Genomic DNA, 16887 nt, shown 5'->3' with positions numbered 1-16887 from the left:
TTTATTTTTTAAGATTTTTTAAGATTTTTTTTTTTTTTTTTTTTTTTTTTTTTCAGAAAAGGAAAGTATTAAGGGAAAAAAAAATTTTTTCACTTGTATATTATTTTTCTTTTTGAATGAAAATGAATGATTTTTATTTAAAAAGTTGATAAAATATTTTCATAAATTTTATTGCTGGAAAAGATGTAAATAAATTTTTTAAACCTATTATAATTTAAGTATTGTTGATATTTTTTAAGAATCTTTTAAACTTTTATTTTTGTTGCTTATTTGTTTTTTATTAAATGGTTGATTATAAAATAAGAAAAGAAATGATGATCTTGAAATGATGACAAATTGTGATGAGAAAAATGCATTAATTTACTTATTTTAGTTTAATTTTATAATAAAGAGTTAATTTATATAATGGCTTCATCAGTGACTACAAGAAATGTTGCACTTATTACTGGAATAACTGGACAGGTATTCTTTTTTGGTTTTTCATCAAACAAAATGATTGTGATTACAATTGTTACAATGGTTACAGGTACACAATCAATTGTACAGTGTTTGCAATTCCTGCACCTAAAAACACCATTGTAGCAATTGATCTTTGCAAGTTCTCTGCCGTTTCTTTATATCTGTAAATGAATAGTACATTGAAACTGTTTTTGAAATTTCTGCTTGTTTTTCAACTTTATTTTATATTGGTCATTTTAAAAAAATATGTACTCCCCCATATGGCACATAAATATAAATTTTCATTAAGATAATACAATAAATGGTATACAAAGATGTAATTTGCTTTTTTCATAATTTGAGGTATTATGGTTTAAAGAATGAGATTAAATTCTTTTAATTTATTTAATAATTAATAACTGCAAAATATTGCAGCTTTTTTATGAAGTGGTATATATTGTAATACTTTGTAGCAATATTATTGATATTCTGCAGCAATATTATTAGCTATATTCTGTAGTAATATAAACAAATGTGCAGTTAAAAAGTTTAACAAGTAAATTTAGGATTAGGTTTTATTTTATAGGATGAGTCTTACTTGTGCGAGTTTTGTTTTATAGGATGGGTCTTACTTGTGCGAGTTTTTACTTGAAAAAGGGTATGAAGTTCATGGACTAATACGTCGATCAAGTTCTTTTAATACTGGCCGTATTCAACATTTGTATAAAGATAAAGCAGGGCACTTTGGAGGAAGTGAGATTTCCCTATGTTCAAGATTGACATTAAAAAAACACACATAGCTTATTGTAGTAGAAAGCTATGAGACAAATATCAATTTCAAAAAAATAAGGAGAGTTTTTTTATGTACCAGTAAAAAAAAGTTCGATATATAAATACATTTAACCATTCACATTAAAGAATCCATAAAATAAGAATAACATTGTGTTTTTGAATACTTCTTTTTTCTATTCTCCTTATCATTAATTATTTCTTTCTAACTTCGGACCAGAAAAAAAACAGGTAAAATTTGCTTTTAATTGATCCTGAGGTGGCAGGGCAGGTATGAAGTTTTGAAATAAATTTGAAAAACCCTTGAAGCAACTTTTTTGAGGTTTGATTTCTCTTACCATTAATTATGGTTTAGTTATGCTTAATTTTGTTTTTATATGTGGTTGATGTGCACTACAAAAGTTTTTCTGCACCTCAAATTCATGTTTGATGACATCTGGGTATTCTGTTTCCAAAAGATTTAGATAATGTACTGCAAAACACCCATATTTTAAAAAAACTTAATAGTTTTCTTTGGTTAACTCCTTGATTTTTTCATCTTGTTTGGATTGTCTGTTTAACTGCAAATACTTCTTTGTTTTATATTTCCTTAAGATCTTTTATTACATTACAACGGAGTTCAGTACAATACATTGCTGTTTTATTATTTGATGTTTGAATCATTTAAGTATTAAAGTTTAAACTTATGTCCATCATGTGCGCTGTAAGGATTAATTGGATCATTTGTAATCCCACCCCATCGATCTTGTATATTGTTGTCTTTTCTTGGCAGAGTTGATGCAACCTTTTGTTACTTACTTCATTATAAACTTTATCTTAGGAGCTCTCCTTGTAACATTTTATAGTTTCAAGGATAATACAATGATCTCAATAGACCAATAAACTTTATCTATAAACTCCTTTCAGCAGTTTTCAATAATACATTTGCACTGAAGATAAATTATCCATATTATATCATTTAAAACAATACTTTATATCTATGTTTGCCTTCTGACCCATCTTTGTTGATACTTTATATAATAACTAAGGTGGTCCAAAAAAATAACCTGAAGCTAGAAGTCAGGGCACCTTCCCAGATTGTTAGAGCTACTTATAGTTTTACTCAGATAACATTTAAGCTCTTTATTTCAATTTTGATTCTAGACATAAACTAAAAAAAGTAAAGATCTTTGAGCATCTTTTGGTTGGATCAGTGAGCTGAGATTTAGCCGAAATAATACTATTGATAGGCTTAACAAACCAAGAGGGTGCCCAGATCTCTAGGTTCAATCAGTTTTTTTTTTCCATGTGAGTTCAAATTGTTTAAAGAGTCTTTTTCATTTTGTTTTTGATTTTCTTTCAAAAATCCAAACACCTTACTAGTTTTGTTAATTAATATTTTTGTTAAATTCATGTAAATTATATTTTGAAAGAATTTTAAAAAATATATATATGATAAAGTAATACTAAAAGATAATAAAACCCTAAATTACACACAAAAACTGGTTTTTACCAACCCTGTCCATGTTAGGCATTGTTATTTGTTTTACAAATCAATAGAGTATGATTTTGGACTAATAGAGTTGAATATTTATTTTTAGTAAGACATTTTTGGTAAAACATTTGTTTTATGTATGAATACAAAATTTAGATATGCATCTGCACTATGGTGATTTGACAGATTCATCCTGTTTATTGAATATTGTCAGTCAGGTAAATTTTATTAGTTAATTTGTTCATATGTAAGGTGATTATTCAGCAAATAATTTTGCTTCATTTTTTTTTCCAGATTTTTCCAATAATTAAATATTAGCAAAAGTTTTTTTAAGCTCTATAAACTTTTCATATTTTTAACATGAAAACAAGCAAAACTTGTTTTTGCTGTGAGATCTTAGAGATTTAAAATCAGAATTTCTCTGCTGCAATAGCAAAAGATTTTTTTTGTAAGAGTTTTAAATAAACATTTTTTTAAAACATATTAAATTCCTTTCTTTTTCTTTTCTTTGTAAACTTTCTGTTTTAGAATATTCTTTATATTTAAGGATTAAACAAAATAAATTAGCTTCATTTTTTTTAGTCATTTGAAAATTTATCTTTGTTTTTATGATTCAGACAAGACCCACTGAGATTTACAATTTAGCTGCTCAAAGTCATGTGAAGGTAGATAATTGGAAAATCAAAGTTTTTTCATTAAAATTTTTATTATTGTAGCTTATTTAGCAATATTTGATAATAATAATTCTCCTCTTATACTTATACTATGCAACTGGTGTTGCAAAAGAATAGCGCATTTTTATTTTATATGTATTTCACTCAATTTTATTGTTGTGGTCTACTTTTTTTTTTCTACAAAAGACTTCACTTTGTTGAATGCAAATAGTTTCTGTTCTTAGACATAAAACCATCATCAAATACACACAATTTTTTAACTCTTTTTATCCTATTTCACTACATGATTCAATTTCGCTAAAACTTCCAATTGTCATTAAACACTTGGTTTTAGAGCTATTGACAAAACTTTTTTCATAGAAACTTTTTAATTGACTGTTCCTTTATCCAAGATGATAAATGGCACTATTTCTTCTGAACACACACCTAACCATAACTTTATGCAAAATTTTTTGTTTTTGATTTACACCAACGTTTCTATTGGCTTCTCCATGATTTATTGCTCAGATTCTTTTGTTTTGAGAATTGTTCAGGCAATTAATATTAAACAACTTTTCATCAAAAAAATAAGATGTAGTAATTCTTCTTTTTAGAAATTGTTAACGCCCAATTTGCAAATTTATTTCTTTTGGCTTTTCGATCATTAGAAAACAATTGGCTTATTGATCATTGAAAAATTGTCCTTTTCTTGTATGCCTGACAATGTAGACTACTTTTAAGTATTCAATTAAATTCTCTGAAGTTAAAATCTTTCCAGGTAATGTTCTGAGGTAATGTTCTGAGGGACACCTTTTTCTTCAAATTTAAATGGATATTCACTTTGTGAATGTTTGTTTTTGTATGTGCAGTCCTTGGTCAACCAGATGAGTTACATAAGTCAATACCACCTTTCTTCTTGATCATTTTGCACCATGGTTGGAAAGTCTTTGATGTTGTGTCACCTTTTTTTGGTACTTAGAAAGTGCTTTACTTTCTAAGCAATGCTTTTTATTCATCTAAAATTAAACAAGAAAAAAATTAATGTTTAAATTGAAGATAAACCTTATAGAGAAAAAAAATTGAATTTTTTTTTAAAAAAAAAAATTGACCAGCAACACAAAAATTGAGTGAGATAAAAAAAAAATCCTCCATTCTTTTTGCAACACCTGTTACATCTTATATGATGAAAAAAATTTAAATTTTTAGATTTATTTTGTAGGTCTCTTTTGACTTGGCAGAATATACAGCTGATGCTGATGCAATGGGAACCTTAAGATTGTTAGAAGCTGTAAAGATATGTAATTTAATTGGAAAAGTCAGGTTTTATCAAGTAATAATTTCTTTACTAATTGAAGCTCAAAATGTAATAAAGCTGGGAATTATGCATTATTGTTTTTGCAGCTTTTTTATAGCTATTTTATGAAATAATTTATCACATTCTCTAATTACTTTCAAGATATCCAAATAGATTAGAGAAGGGGAATAATAAAAAATTCAGGGATTATGGGGTCTTGTTTCAAGGAATGTGTTTTACTAAAGAGAATGGAAATCTAGAATGATGTATCAACTATAAAATCAAATTTTTTTGGAACAAAGGGTATTTTCTAAGTACATTAGGCATAAAGAAGTAAGAAAATACACTTTAAGCCAAAGAAATATTTTAATTCTGTTAAATACTATAATCGTTAAAGGAACCTTGTCTTTGTTATAAATTATTGCTAATTTACACAATATGGATTTGTTTTCCAAATCTAAAATTTACTTCAAAAAGAGTTTATGAATACAGGTTATTTTGAGATGCTTAATGAAAAAAGTGGATTGTGGGAAAATTGTGTTCAATGATACATTTCTTCAAAAGATTAAGTGATGAAGTAAAAGGCTACAGTTAAATCATTTTTCAAGAAAACTAGTTTTGATTCTTTAAGTACTTCCAGTGGAACTAAAGGAAATAAAAACAAGGTTATAATAGATAATTTAAAAAGAGCAAGAAAGCAAGATGATACTAACTCAACACCAAATCAGCCTGGAATATGCTAGGCATAAAAGGATAGCTGAGAGTTTAAAACAAAATTCAAAGGTATGCTAGTTACTTAACTAAATGGGTGATTTTGATTTTAATGAGAAAAAAGCAATAGAAAAAGCAAAAGAAATGCAAGATGCATCAGTCTTTAATAGTGGCAAAGCATTACTTATATCTCAAGGGAAGAAATATTTCAGAGGAAAGAATGTTCGCAATAAAAAAAGAAAGAATAATGGGGAAAGTGTTGGATAAATATGTCTTCCTGTGTTTAATCTACTGAAAGAAAAGTTTTCATTTAAATTGCATTTCAAAGATAAATTCAAACAAGCAGATATGGTGTTTTTATGCTCAAAAAGCTTATTAAACATGCTATGAATGCTATGAATGAAATTCTTGTCTTGAAAAACATGTTTCAAAAAGAAAAAATTTTTTTAAGGCATCAACAAGTGAGTTGTATGGTAAAGTTCATGAAATACCCCAAAAAGAAACTACTCCATTTCACCCGAGGTCACCTTATGGTAAGTTGAACATAAAGAGAAGTTTTTATTGCTAATTTAATCTTCGTCCTATTTTTGTTGTAGGGGTTCCTAAATGTTATGGTTAATTTTGTTTTTAGGTGTTGCTAAGCTTTATGGATATTGGATTGTAACTAATTACCGTGAAGCTTATGGCCTACATGCTAGTAATGGTATATTGTTTAATCATGAAAGTCCAAGAAGAGGTAAAATTATGAAAAGAATTGTTTATTTGTTTACACTTTTAAACTATTCTTCTGATGTTTAACATAAAATAAAATTAATCATTAAAAGTTATAAATTAACTTTGTCTTTTTCTGGTAGGAGAGACATTTGTAACTCGAAAAATAACCCGAGCAGTTGCAAAGATACATCTAGGTTTACAAGAAGAAGTAGAAGCTTTTTCTTTTTCTTTAATACTGTTTTAACTACTTTGGTGTTTTTTTTTTATGTAGTGTTCATATCATTTTTCTGTTGTTTTTCTAGTACATAAGTAGGTTGTCCTAATTCACAAGCTTATCTATAAAAAAATCATTATTCAAATTTAAGTTAATTTTTAGAAATCTTAATTTATTTCAGCTAGTTCTTGGAAATATTGACTCAGTTCGTGATTGGGGCCATGCAAAAGATTATGTTGAGGTAGCATCTACTTAATTTAATCTAATAAAGTTAATATTAATGTCAAAAATTGGCATAAACAAGATTAATACTTATGATTCAAAATCATCTGTCAATTACATATTTAATGTTGTTTGTAAGTGCTTTTGTTGGAAGGTATTGCGCATGCTCAACTTTCATTTTATATATTTCATTTTACATATACATAATATAAAATTTGTAGGCAATGTGGTTAATTTTGCAACAAGAAACACCAGATGATTTTGTAATTGCTACTAATGAAACCCATACAGTTCGAGAGTTCGTTGAAAAAGCATTCAATCTTGTTAATGTAGAAATCAGGTAATAAATTTTTTTTATTTGTGTTTACACATGCAAATGTATTCTTATAAGTTTTTGATTTTCACTTTTGATTTAAGATGGGAGGGTAAAGGAGTGGATGAGATTGGTTATGATAATTTATCAAACAAAGTTCGCGTTAGGATCAGTTCAAAGTATTACCGTCCTGCTGAAGTTGTAAGTTTTAAAATTTGTTTTACTTTTTTACTAAAGTTTTTGTCTTAAAGTTTGAAGCACAAATAATTCTGTTAGATTTATTTGATATTCACATGATGTTTAAAAAATTGTTGTGTCTTTTAACCACAAATAGATTTTAAGCAAAACCCTTGACTTTTGATGTTATGCAAATTTAGATGTTATCTTTTTACCATTAGGAATTTATTTACTTAGGAATATTTTTTTTTTTTAATTAAGATGTTTTTTTTTTGTTTTTTTTTAAGATATTATTTTTTTACCATTAGGAATATTTGCAAGGAGATCCTTCCAAAGCTGAGAAAGTTCTTGGCTGGAAAAGAAAGGTTTCTTTTGATGTAAGTAAATTTAAGAAGTTTTATTTGATGAATAATTTATGAGATTTACTGAAGAAGAGATTTATTGTCTGCAAAATGATTTATTTAGGAACTTGTTAAAGAAATGGTGGAGGCAGATATCCAACTGATGAAAGGCAACCCTGAAGCTTAGTCTATTGCTAAGTTATAGTAAAAAATCTTTATAAAGCATATGGAGAATTTTTTGAAATATGGATAAAATTCTTGAAATAACATTTCTAAAAATAATTTATGGTTTTAATTGTTTGATTATTTCGTTTTTTTGCAATGTTCTTACTGAAATAAAGTTTTTTGTATTCATCCTGATTCAACTGATTTTATATTCATTCTGATTCAACTGATTTTATGATCTCTTTTAACCTGTTTAGGGTGTTTAAAAGATACTGCTTTTCTAAAATTGAGAAAAAATAGCATCAAATTTTCATTTTATCTTCTTATTTATATATTAAGTATTAGTTATTTTTTACAAGTTTTTCTGTTTTCATTTAATTACAAAGCTCTTTAATTTACCCTGGATTCTTCTGATTAACAAATTAAACAGACTAAAAAAGATAATTTTGACACAAGTTTTTGCAATTCTTGCACGGATAAAAATAATAGAATTCATATATAAAAAGATAAAATAATAGTAGTCTTTGAAAGTTTATCATGGTCAGAAAAAATCTTTCTAGCAACAAATATCAATTTTGATTTTAAAAATTTAATTAAGTGCGTAATTTTTACTTTTAAGTAATGTAAATTCTTGAAGTCTAGCTAAAACATTTCTGCAACTGGTTCTCAATTAAATGCTTAAGTTCAATTTGAGAATTGGGTTAAAATTCTACCATTGTCTTCTCCTCCTGAATCTGATTATAAATCTACTATTATGGTTATTGATCTTTTTTCATGATTATTGCATTTGAGTCTAAATAATAATATTTTTCTTCGTTTACTTTACATAAATTTACTTATTTACTTTTTTTTTATTATACTTGAGCTAATATAAAATATAAAATGGCAGCTAAAGTTGTACTTCAACATATCCCTAAACTTGAAAGACTTTCATCAAGAGTTTTTAGAGTACTTGGTTGCAATCCGTCGGAAATGACTTTACAGGGAACTAATACATATCTTATTGGTACTGGAAAAGCGTATGTGATATTTCTGTTGTTATTATTAATATTGTCATTAACTTTATTATTAAGATTATTATAATTAACATTAATGTTTTTGTCTTTATCAGGTATAAATGTTTTTATGTTTTATTTTCTTTAGTAAGATATTATTAGACACAGGAAACGAAAATGTGCCAGAGTATATATCAATACTGAAAGAAGCTTTAGATGGTGGTACAATTCAGGAAATCATTCTTACACATTGTCATTATGATCATGTTGGTGGAATTCCTGGTGTACTGCAGTTGATACAAAGTAAGTAAAGACAATTTTTTTGGTGTTATTTGAAAAAATAATTGTTCATTTAGAAAATACCCAGTAGTAGTAATAGTCAGTAGTAATAGTCAGTAGTAATCATTGATAGCATTTTTTTTTTTTTTTTTTTTTTTTTTTTCATACTTTTTAGTGTTAAATCAGTTCAAAAAAATATTAAGTTCTGAATTTTCTCATCAACATATTAGTTATATCATAAAAACAAGTGAGTATTTAATGGAAAAAATAAATACAGTAAAATGTTAATTTAATTTTATACAGAGAAAGTTCATTGTTTATATTTAAAAATAGTTTACACATTAGATATGCAAAAAAAAAAAAAAAAAAATTTAACTGATGCACTTTGCCCTGCATTTTGAGTAAGTTGTTGACCAAAATTCATCATGTTCTTGTAAAACATACTGGAATAGCATATCATGCTGTTTATACAGCCTCCCATCTATATTGTTGTAAGGGTTTTGTTTTGCTACCTCATCTTTCACAAATTTCCATAAATTTTCTGTTGGATTTAAATCTTAGGATTGTGCTGGTTAATCATGTCTCATCATTATATTGAAACTATTTCTTAGCTTTAGAAGCTGTATGCTTTGAATTGTCATCCTGTAATACAAAGAAGCATTATTTCTTCGAATATGTTGGTAATATTATTAGTTGTCTTACAGACATTATTAAGTGATTAGGACCAGCACCAGATGATAAGAAACATTCTGACAACAAAATGCCTCACCACTAGTTACTAGTTTAATATTAAGAGAGGGGGGGAGGTCAAATTTTTTTATTTGATAGTTTGCATACATGCTGTTTACTATGTAATCCAAAAATATTAAATTTAGATTCATTTGCCCATAAAAGAAGTTCTTTTTTTCTTCTTTTTTTCTTCATTTTACCATGTAGAATATTCACAGCAAAATTCTTTTTTGGCTTTGTTACTTTTTCATAAAGACATATTTCTGGGTGCTCTTATAAGTAAATGAGCTTCTGATAAATGCCCTCTTATCATAACTGATGTTACATTTAGTTTTAACTTGTGTTTATAAGTGGTGCTGATGATAAATATATTTATTTTAACTTCATGAACAATCATTTTATCTTCTAGATAAGCTGTTTTTTCTTTTCCATTTTTGATGATTCATGATTTTATTTGTTATAAGTAGTTTATTCATTTTCAGTTTTGAACTTTTTTCTTTTGTGGATTAAGAGCATTTTTGAGTTGTTAAGTTACTAAGAGCTCAGTCGAGGTGCAGTGTGCTTTTCTGCAGAATCATCATATGAAATATGTTTTTATATATTAACATTACCACATTAGTTATTTTAAACTAGTGTTTCTCCTTATGCACAACAGTTAAAGAATTTGGTTTTAATTGAATTTTTATTAAACTGTTTTTTTTTTTCTTGCCAACTTTAAAAACAGCTGTTTTTACTTGTAAGAAATAATTTGAACATGCTTAGAATATTTATCAAACAACATGTTTGAGAAGCAACAACAATTTAAAATTTCAAAAAGCAGGAATATCTCTATGGTGTATTTATTACTACTTACATCACTGTAATAAAAGTAAATAAAAATTATTACAACTAATAAAAATATATGTATTTAATAGAACTAATAAATATGTAGATACCTACTACAACTGATTAAGGTATATATACTTCATATAACTAACAAAAACATATATTTTTAGTACTTCTTTGGTAACTATGTTTTTAGCACTTTTTTGTAAAAGATTTTTAAATTGAAATGCGGAGAGAGACTTAAAAGACTTAAAACTTAATATTTGTAGGTTAAAATAAGCAGAAGTAGTTGTACTCATTGATATGACCTCTCGTTTTTTTAATAACATTCTTTAATAAAATTTAATGCCTTGTTATTTTAACATCATTTGAAAAATTTTTGATGCATTATAATTTACTTTTGTATAATCAAAATCATCTAGTGATCCACAAAATTTACATTATTTCTAGTGACTGCAATTATTGGAGCAAAGTGATGTGTGTTTACTTTAATAAAACTAAACTTCTTGTTTCTTGATATTATTGTTACTTTTTTTTTAAGACTACAACTTGCCTTTGTGGAAGTTCTTTCATAAATCAGATGAAGATTTTCAAAGAGCAAATCCAGTTGTAAAATATAAAAATATTGAGGATGGACACACATTTTATACAGAAGGAGCAACTTTAGAAGCAATTTCAACACCTGGCCATTCTTCAGATCACATGGCACTGTTTTTAAAAGAGGAAAAATCATTGTTTTCTGGAGATTGTATTTTAGGACAAGGAACAGCAGTAAAATTGAATATTTTATCACTAGTTATAGCAATTTATTTAAGTAAACATCAAGTAAATAAACACCATAGATAAATCCCATAAAAATGCTTACTTATATAACACTTACCATATAAATTTACACAGTGTATGTTTGATACACTTTTTATCAATTTAGATAAAACCCAGTTTATATATAATGATATGGCTTACTGTATAAATTAATAATACATTTGTTAATCAAATAATTTTTATTTCATAAGTATCAAGTATGAAGTAAAGATTTATTTTGTTTATTGCATATCTATTAAATACACATTGTTTTCGTTTTAAGATTCATTTTAAGAAAGCTCTTCGTGTTATCAATAACATGAAGAGCTATTTTAAAATAAAAACAATCTGCATGTAATAAATATACAAAAAAATTAAATATAAATTTTTTTATGCAATTTCGTTAAGGTCTTCAATGATTTGTATGATTATATGAGGTCACTTGAAAAACTCTTAACATTTAAAGCAGAAGTTATCTATCCAGGCCATGGTCCAGTGATAAGTAACCCTGAGATAAAAATCAAAGAATACATTGATCATCGAAATATGCGAGAATCTCAGGTATTTATAATAGTTTTACTGATAACAGGAATAAAAACAATATCTTACACAGAGATATGATTCTAAAGTTATTTAGACGAATAGGAGCCAAGTTTTTAAGTTTCTTTAGGAAATTTTGTTTAGAGATGTCTATGCAAAATGTTTTTAAGTCCTAAAATTATTAATAGAAATATTTTCTTAATTTAAATATTTAAAAATTTTTTCAACTATTTGCTGTTTTTTATTTCCATTTCGAGTTTTCTTCCTACATACCAGTTTTCTTCACTGCATTCAAAAATTAATTTGGTCTTTAGCAGTTATTTTGATGAATAATGCATTTCTTGAAGTATCTCTAGCATTTCTGAAGTTGTTGATTAGTTGCAACATTTACTTTTAGATACTGTCAGTCATAAAGAGTGTTAAAAATGGTGAGTCTATTTCAACAGCACAAATTGTCAAAGAAGTTTATCCGGTAAATAAAGTTTATATTATTACTATTGATTAAATGTCATTGATGGTTTTTACTGAAGTTGATTATTTTATTTTTACAATTTCAGGTCAAGTGTTGGAAGTTTTTTTTCATGCAACTCTTTTTTTTTAATAACCCCATAAATAAGTCTGCAGCTGTGAAGTGATGTAATATGCTGCTACATTTGATTTTTTCAACAAAAATTGTCACAGTTTTTCAACATTGTTGTGCTGTGTATCTCAACCTTAAAGGTGACCTTATATTATATTCCATGAAAGTTTTTTAGTTTTAAAAGCAGTTTGCACATTCCAAAACTATCAAAACTTTAATCATTTGTTGGTAGCTTTTTGTGAAAACTTAGCCACAAAGGTTGTTTTAACAAGAGATTAGTGCCCCTCTGACCTACCTAAGATCCCTGCAAGTGGATTAAATGGCCATATATCATTTGTTTGGTTGTTTGACCCATTGGATGACACTTTGTGGATCAGATTTAACAATAATTTTTGATAAAAATATGGTTTTTTTTTGTTAAAGTGTTGATTTATTTATCATGTTTCAAAAGTCAACTAACTTTTTTTTATTATAGGGAAATAAGGTATTTTTACAGGAATACAGTGCCTTAATAGAATCACCTTTTGCATTTAGGATAAAAAAGTTCAAAATAAAAAAGTATTTTATCTACAAAGGAATTAAATACTATAATATAAACACAACATTTAACTAAAGTTATAAAGTATATGCTTTTTGTTTACATGTAACTCTTTAATTATAAGTGCCTTGTGTTGTACACATAGACAGCTCTTTACAAGATTTCATTGAGATCAGCGTTGTGTTGTCCTAACTTACATATTTCTCAAAATTGTTTGAAGTCTTGATAAACTGATTCCAATGATTGCTCAGTCCAATACCCTAAACCTTAATTCAAATGCTTAAGATTAATATTTTTGTAAGTATAAATTTATCTATTGTTTTTCTAAATACACACTTACCAAACTTTCCTCTTTTTATTACAATAAACTCTTTTACATGATGCTCCACAATATGACCTTTAAGAGTGATGTTTGAACCAAGATTTCTGAAACTTGATCTTTGAAAACCTTTTAACATGATCATAGTTGGTTTGGATTTAATGTTTTTACAAAACATCCACCAATAACATTACTAAAGTCTCTTAAAGCTTTCATATATTTTTTACCAATAATATTGTGTTCATCCAGATAAATTTGAAAATGATCAAGTTTTCTTAGAAATTCGTTGGATCCATTTCCATCTAATCTGTGTTTACCTTGATACGGCATTCTGGTAAGGTTAATTGTAGATAGATAACTATTTACAAACTGAAATTCTTAATTAGTGTTCCAAACAAATTTTTTTCAATTAGTTTGGGAACTTTGTCTATTATGCCTAGCAAATATATAACCCTGGCATTATGACAATTTCTAAGATCTTCAATACATTTCCAGTCAATAAAGGAGTTACATTAATAAAATGTTTTAGCTTTTGCAATGTTTTCCCCAGCAGCAATCCATTTGTTATACCACTCACATAGAGAAGTTACTGAATATGAGTCAGCTCTCAGCACATTTGGTGATTCTGTTTCACAAAAATGACAAGGATACTTTGAAGCTGCTAACTGCTTTCCAACCCTTAGCAAAAGAACCTTTACATCTGAAACAGAGTAATCCAGAGAATAAAGTTTTAATTTATCCAATAACATTTTTATGCTTGTATAACTTTCATCAATAGAGCCAAAACTAAAGTTTTATAAACACTAGCAAACTTGAAATCTTTATATGCATATTCATCAGAATATTTCACTCTTTTCTTAACACTTGAATGTGCATCTAGCTCTAGCTTCAATGTTATTGATAAGGTAGCTTTTAGATAGCTCTGCCCTCCACCTACCCCAATCTTAACATCAATATTCTCTGGTTCAAGAGATCTATGTTGTAAAACTGTTGCAACAAACTCATCAACATTATTGCATATTACATCAGTTCTTTCAATTCACTAATCAAACAAAACAAATTCAAGTTAAAAGATGATTATTTATCTTATATTATCAAAATTAATCAAAATATAAAATTATTATGAATTCTGTATTATACAGTCTACACATTTTATGAAATTTGGTAAGTAGTTGTTTTATTTTTAAGTGAGAAAAGTTGGTGTTTTTGGTTCAACTACTCCAATAGAAGCAACATGCTTTTTTTAGACCAAAAGTATTCAATTTTGTTTCTGTGTCATCAATTACTAAATTGTTGATTGGTTGATAAAACCTTCCCTTTAGTCACAGGTGAGGTGGATTGTACAGTGTGTCAATATGTATGAATGTCAAATTCCTTTGCTTGGCTAACTTTGTGCAAGGATGCTGACTTCCTTTTGCTATAAGTTGAAAATATTTTCTACAAGGAAAAAAATTTTTTTTGGTTGTGAAAAGTTTTAAATTACTGTAGATCTGTATCTGTATTAGGTTTACATGATACTATTGGTAGAAGAGTAGCAATTTTAGTACCATTTTTACACTCATTAGCACAAATAAAACATTCACATTTACTACCTCGAATAACTCAAAGTACTAAGATCTAAATGTAATAAGAAATACGTTTTTTAATGCAAATAAAAATTATTTAGGGGCAGAAGAAAATCACGGTAAAAAAAGAAAAGGAAAAAAATTTGGCATTTGTGCCACAAAAGGCATAGCAACAAAATGCCAAATTCTTGTTAAAAACAGAAACCAAGTGTTAAAATAAGAACTGTGGCAAACATAAAAACTGCTGATTTTTACAATCAGGGAGTTATTTTTACCCAACTCAATATTTCCACAGTAACAGTTTATGAGTTCGAAATTTTTATATTTTTAAGACTTTTGTGTTTTAATGACTATCAAGATTCAGATCCAAAATTAAAATTCTTCATTTTGCGCATGTGATTATTGAGATGTTTTCTCTTATGTTTTAGGGATTATCAACTTTACTTGAAATGATGGCCATCGAAAATGTAACTCATCATTTAAAAAAGCTTGAAAAAGAAAATAAAGTTGGTAAGGAAGATTCCAGAACTTTTTATTTTGTGTCGCCATCTTTTCAACTCTTAAATTTAAAACGAATTATTTATTAGTATAAAAGTTTTTTTCCAACTTTTTACGCGGTTCAAACAAACATTTTTAAGTATAAACTCCATGAAAGTTAACAAATGGAAATTTTATGTAGTATAAATGCAGTAGGTATGCCATTAAAGCCAAAAGTTTATATTATAAAAATAGCTTTATATGAATGCAAAAGGAGTTTTTTTATTTTATACTAGCTGCCACTGATATGGGATGGATGGCCAAAAATTTGTCTGCTTCTCTCTGAATCTTTTTGCAAATTATTTTGAATATTCCAAATTTGAAGATTTCTGCCATTCATCAAAGAGATTGAGACGATGATACACCTATAAACTGTAATGATAGCTACGGTATAACAAGTGTCTTACTTTGTGTCTGCAAAAGATATGGCTTTTCAACTTTTAGTATGAAGAAATCTGTTCACGAACTCTCTTCGATAGTATTTTTAGTTGCGTGCATTTTAAAAGAAGCTTTAAAATAGAGAATTGCAGCGAACAAAATAATTAGTAAAAATAAAAAGATGTTGATCATTTGGCAGGTTTTGTCTTCGTTATTTAATTCGGCAAATTCCAGCCACATTGGTTTTTTGTTAAAAGTTTTTTTTGTCTTAAAGTTTAGTTTCTGCGACTTCAGTTATTAACAATCTGTTGTGATTTTTTTTTTAATATTGTTGATTTTTCATCTGAACAGAACTATCAGTGATTCGAAAGACATAAATATGAATATATGATATGGATTTCCTTAACTTTCGTTAAAGAAATTAATATATTGAATTTTATATCGGTATACATCATATCGGTTTTTGTAATTTTTTTTTTTTTTGAAGGACAATCGAAAAATTTCCCTTATATAAATGCCGTTTAGTTCTGTAAAATTTGTCCGATACATGTGACTGAAAATGTATAGAGTTTTTAGTTTTGTATAAAAATTTATGAAGAAATGTGTGAAATATTTTTCACAGAAGAATATTTGTAGCAATAACCAATGTAACTTATTTATAAGATTCCACAAAAGTCCATAAACCAAAACATTTAATCAATTTTAAGTGTTCAAAAAATTATTCCACAAAAAATTTGTTTTCAAAACGCGATGAAAAAACTTAAATGTCGCGCCTATTTTGTAATGCATCTAAGTAACATCATGGGTAATGTCATGGGCGTATAAGAGATGGACGTGCAACTTATTGTTTAACATCAAAGAGGCCGCAGAAATCAGCGAGCCATGCCAGTTTCCGACAAACTCTAAATTTTCAACAGTGAACTAAAAAATCTACTAAAATGGCTGCCCAAATTTTTAAAACAGAAACTCTGATCACGTGGTATTAGTTTAAACTTTTATAGCATTTATTTAAAAAGACATTAGGGTAAAGTAACTACTTCACGCGTTGACAAATTACTAAACAAATTACACCAAGGTAAAGGAAATTAGTTGTAGGCACGAAAAGATTTTATCATTTTTTCAAGATAAACATTTGTAAATTTGGGAACTTTTTAAGTGTAAACAAAGTCTGTCAATTATAAAATAGACCTGTAAGAATAATTTTAAAATGACTAAAAAAAGTATAGCGAAATATGAAAAAGCTTAAATAAAATTTTTTGACAAGATCTGGTTTCATTCAATTCCTTGGTCCTTTAT

The 16887-nt window shown here is 27.1% G+C and overlaps 2 protein-coding genes and 1 pseudogene across 3 annotated transcripts; 2 read left to right on the top strand and 1 right to left on the bottom strand.

Moving 5' to 3' along the window:
- The first annotated feature begins 371 nt into the window (after nucleotides 1–371).
- LOC145189016 (GDP-mannose 4,6 dehydratase-like) lies at nucleotides 372–7622 on the top strand. Its single transcript, XM_090087588.1, has 13 exons — nucleotides 372–462; nucleotides 1059–1191; nucleotides 2858–2919; nucleotides 3319–3366; nucleotides 4574–4684; nucleotides 5811–5892; nucleotides 5991–6095; nucleotides 6214–6281; nucleotides 6469–6528; nucleotides 6731–6849; nucleotides 6927–7023; nucleotides 7308–7376; nucleotides 7465–7622. The coding sequence occupies exons 1-13, from the start codon at nucleotides 406–408 to the stop codon at nucleotides 7525–7527; spliced, it is 1074 nt and encodes a 357-aa protein (XP_089943714.1). The 5' UTR covers nucleotides 372–405; the 3' UTR covers nucleotides 7528–7622.
- A 568-nt stretch (nucleotides 7623–8190) lies between these two features.
- Nucleotides 8191–16233, top strand: LOC145188989 (endoribonuclease LACTB2-like). 2 transcript variants are annotated; one of them, XR_016452544.1, is made up of 8 exons: nucleotides 8198–8524; nucleotides 8649–8803; nucleotides 10875–11104; nucleotides 11543–11695; nucleotides 12072–12146; nucleotides 12232–12394; nucleotides 15105–15186; nucleotides 15450–16233. XR_016452544.1 is itself a non-coding variant. In XM_090087589.1 (7 exons), exons 1-7 carry the CDS (start codon nucleotides 8388–8390, stop codon nucleotides 15497–15499), a joined length of 882 nt encoding a protein of 293 aa, XP_089943715.1. In that variant the 5' UTR covers nucleotides 8191–8387; the 3' UTR covers nucleotides 15500–16233. The 2 variants fall into 2 exon arrangements, 1 of the variants encoding a protein (XP_089943715.1); XM_090087589.1 differs by lacking the exon at nucleotides 12232–12394 and having other exon boundaries at nucleotides 8191–8524.
- LOC149888449 (uncharacterized) lies at nucleotides 12997–13860 on the bottom strand (annotated as a pseudogene).
- Nucleotides 16234–16887: the final 654 nt, after the last annotated feature.

This window comes from Hydra viridissima, unplaced genomic scaffold (genome assembly GCF_058129835.1).
Source record: "Hydra viridissima isolate aposymbiotic clone 2 unplaced genomic scaffold, HvirCarnegie_v1 scaffold_5, whole genome shotgun sequence".
Classification (NCBI taxonomy): Eukaryota; Metazoa; Cnidaria; class Hydrozoa; order Anthoathecata; family Hydridae; genus Hydra; species Hydra viridissima.
This window is presented reverse-complemented; position numbering and strand designations above follow the sequence as displayed.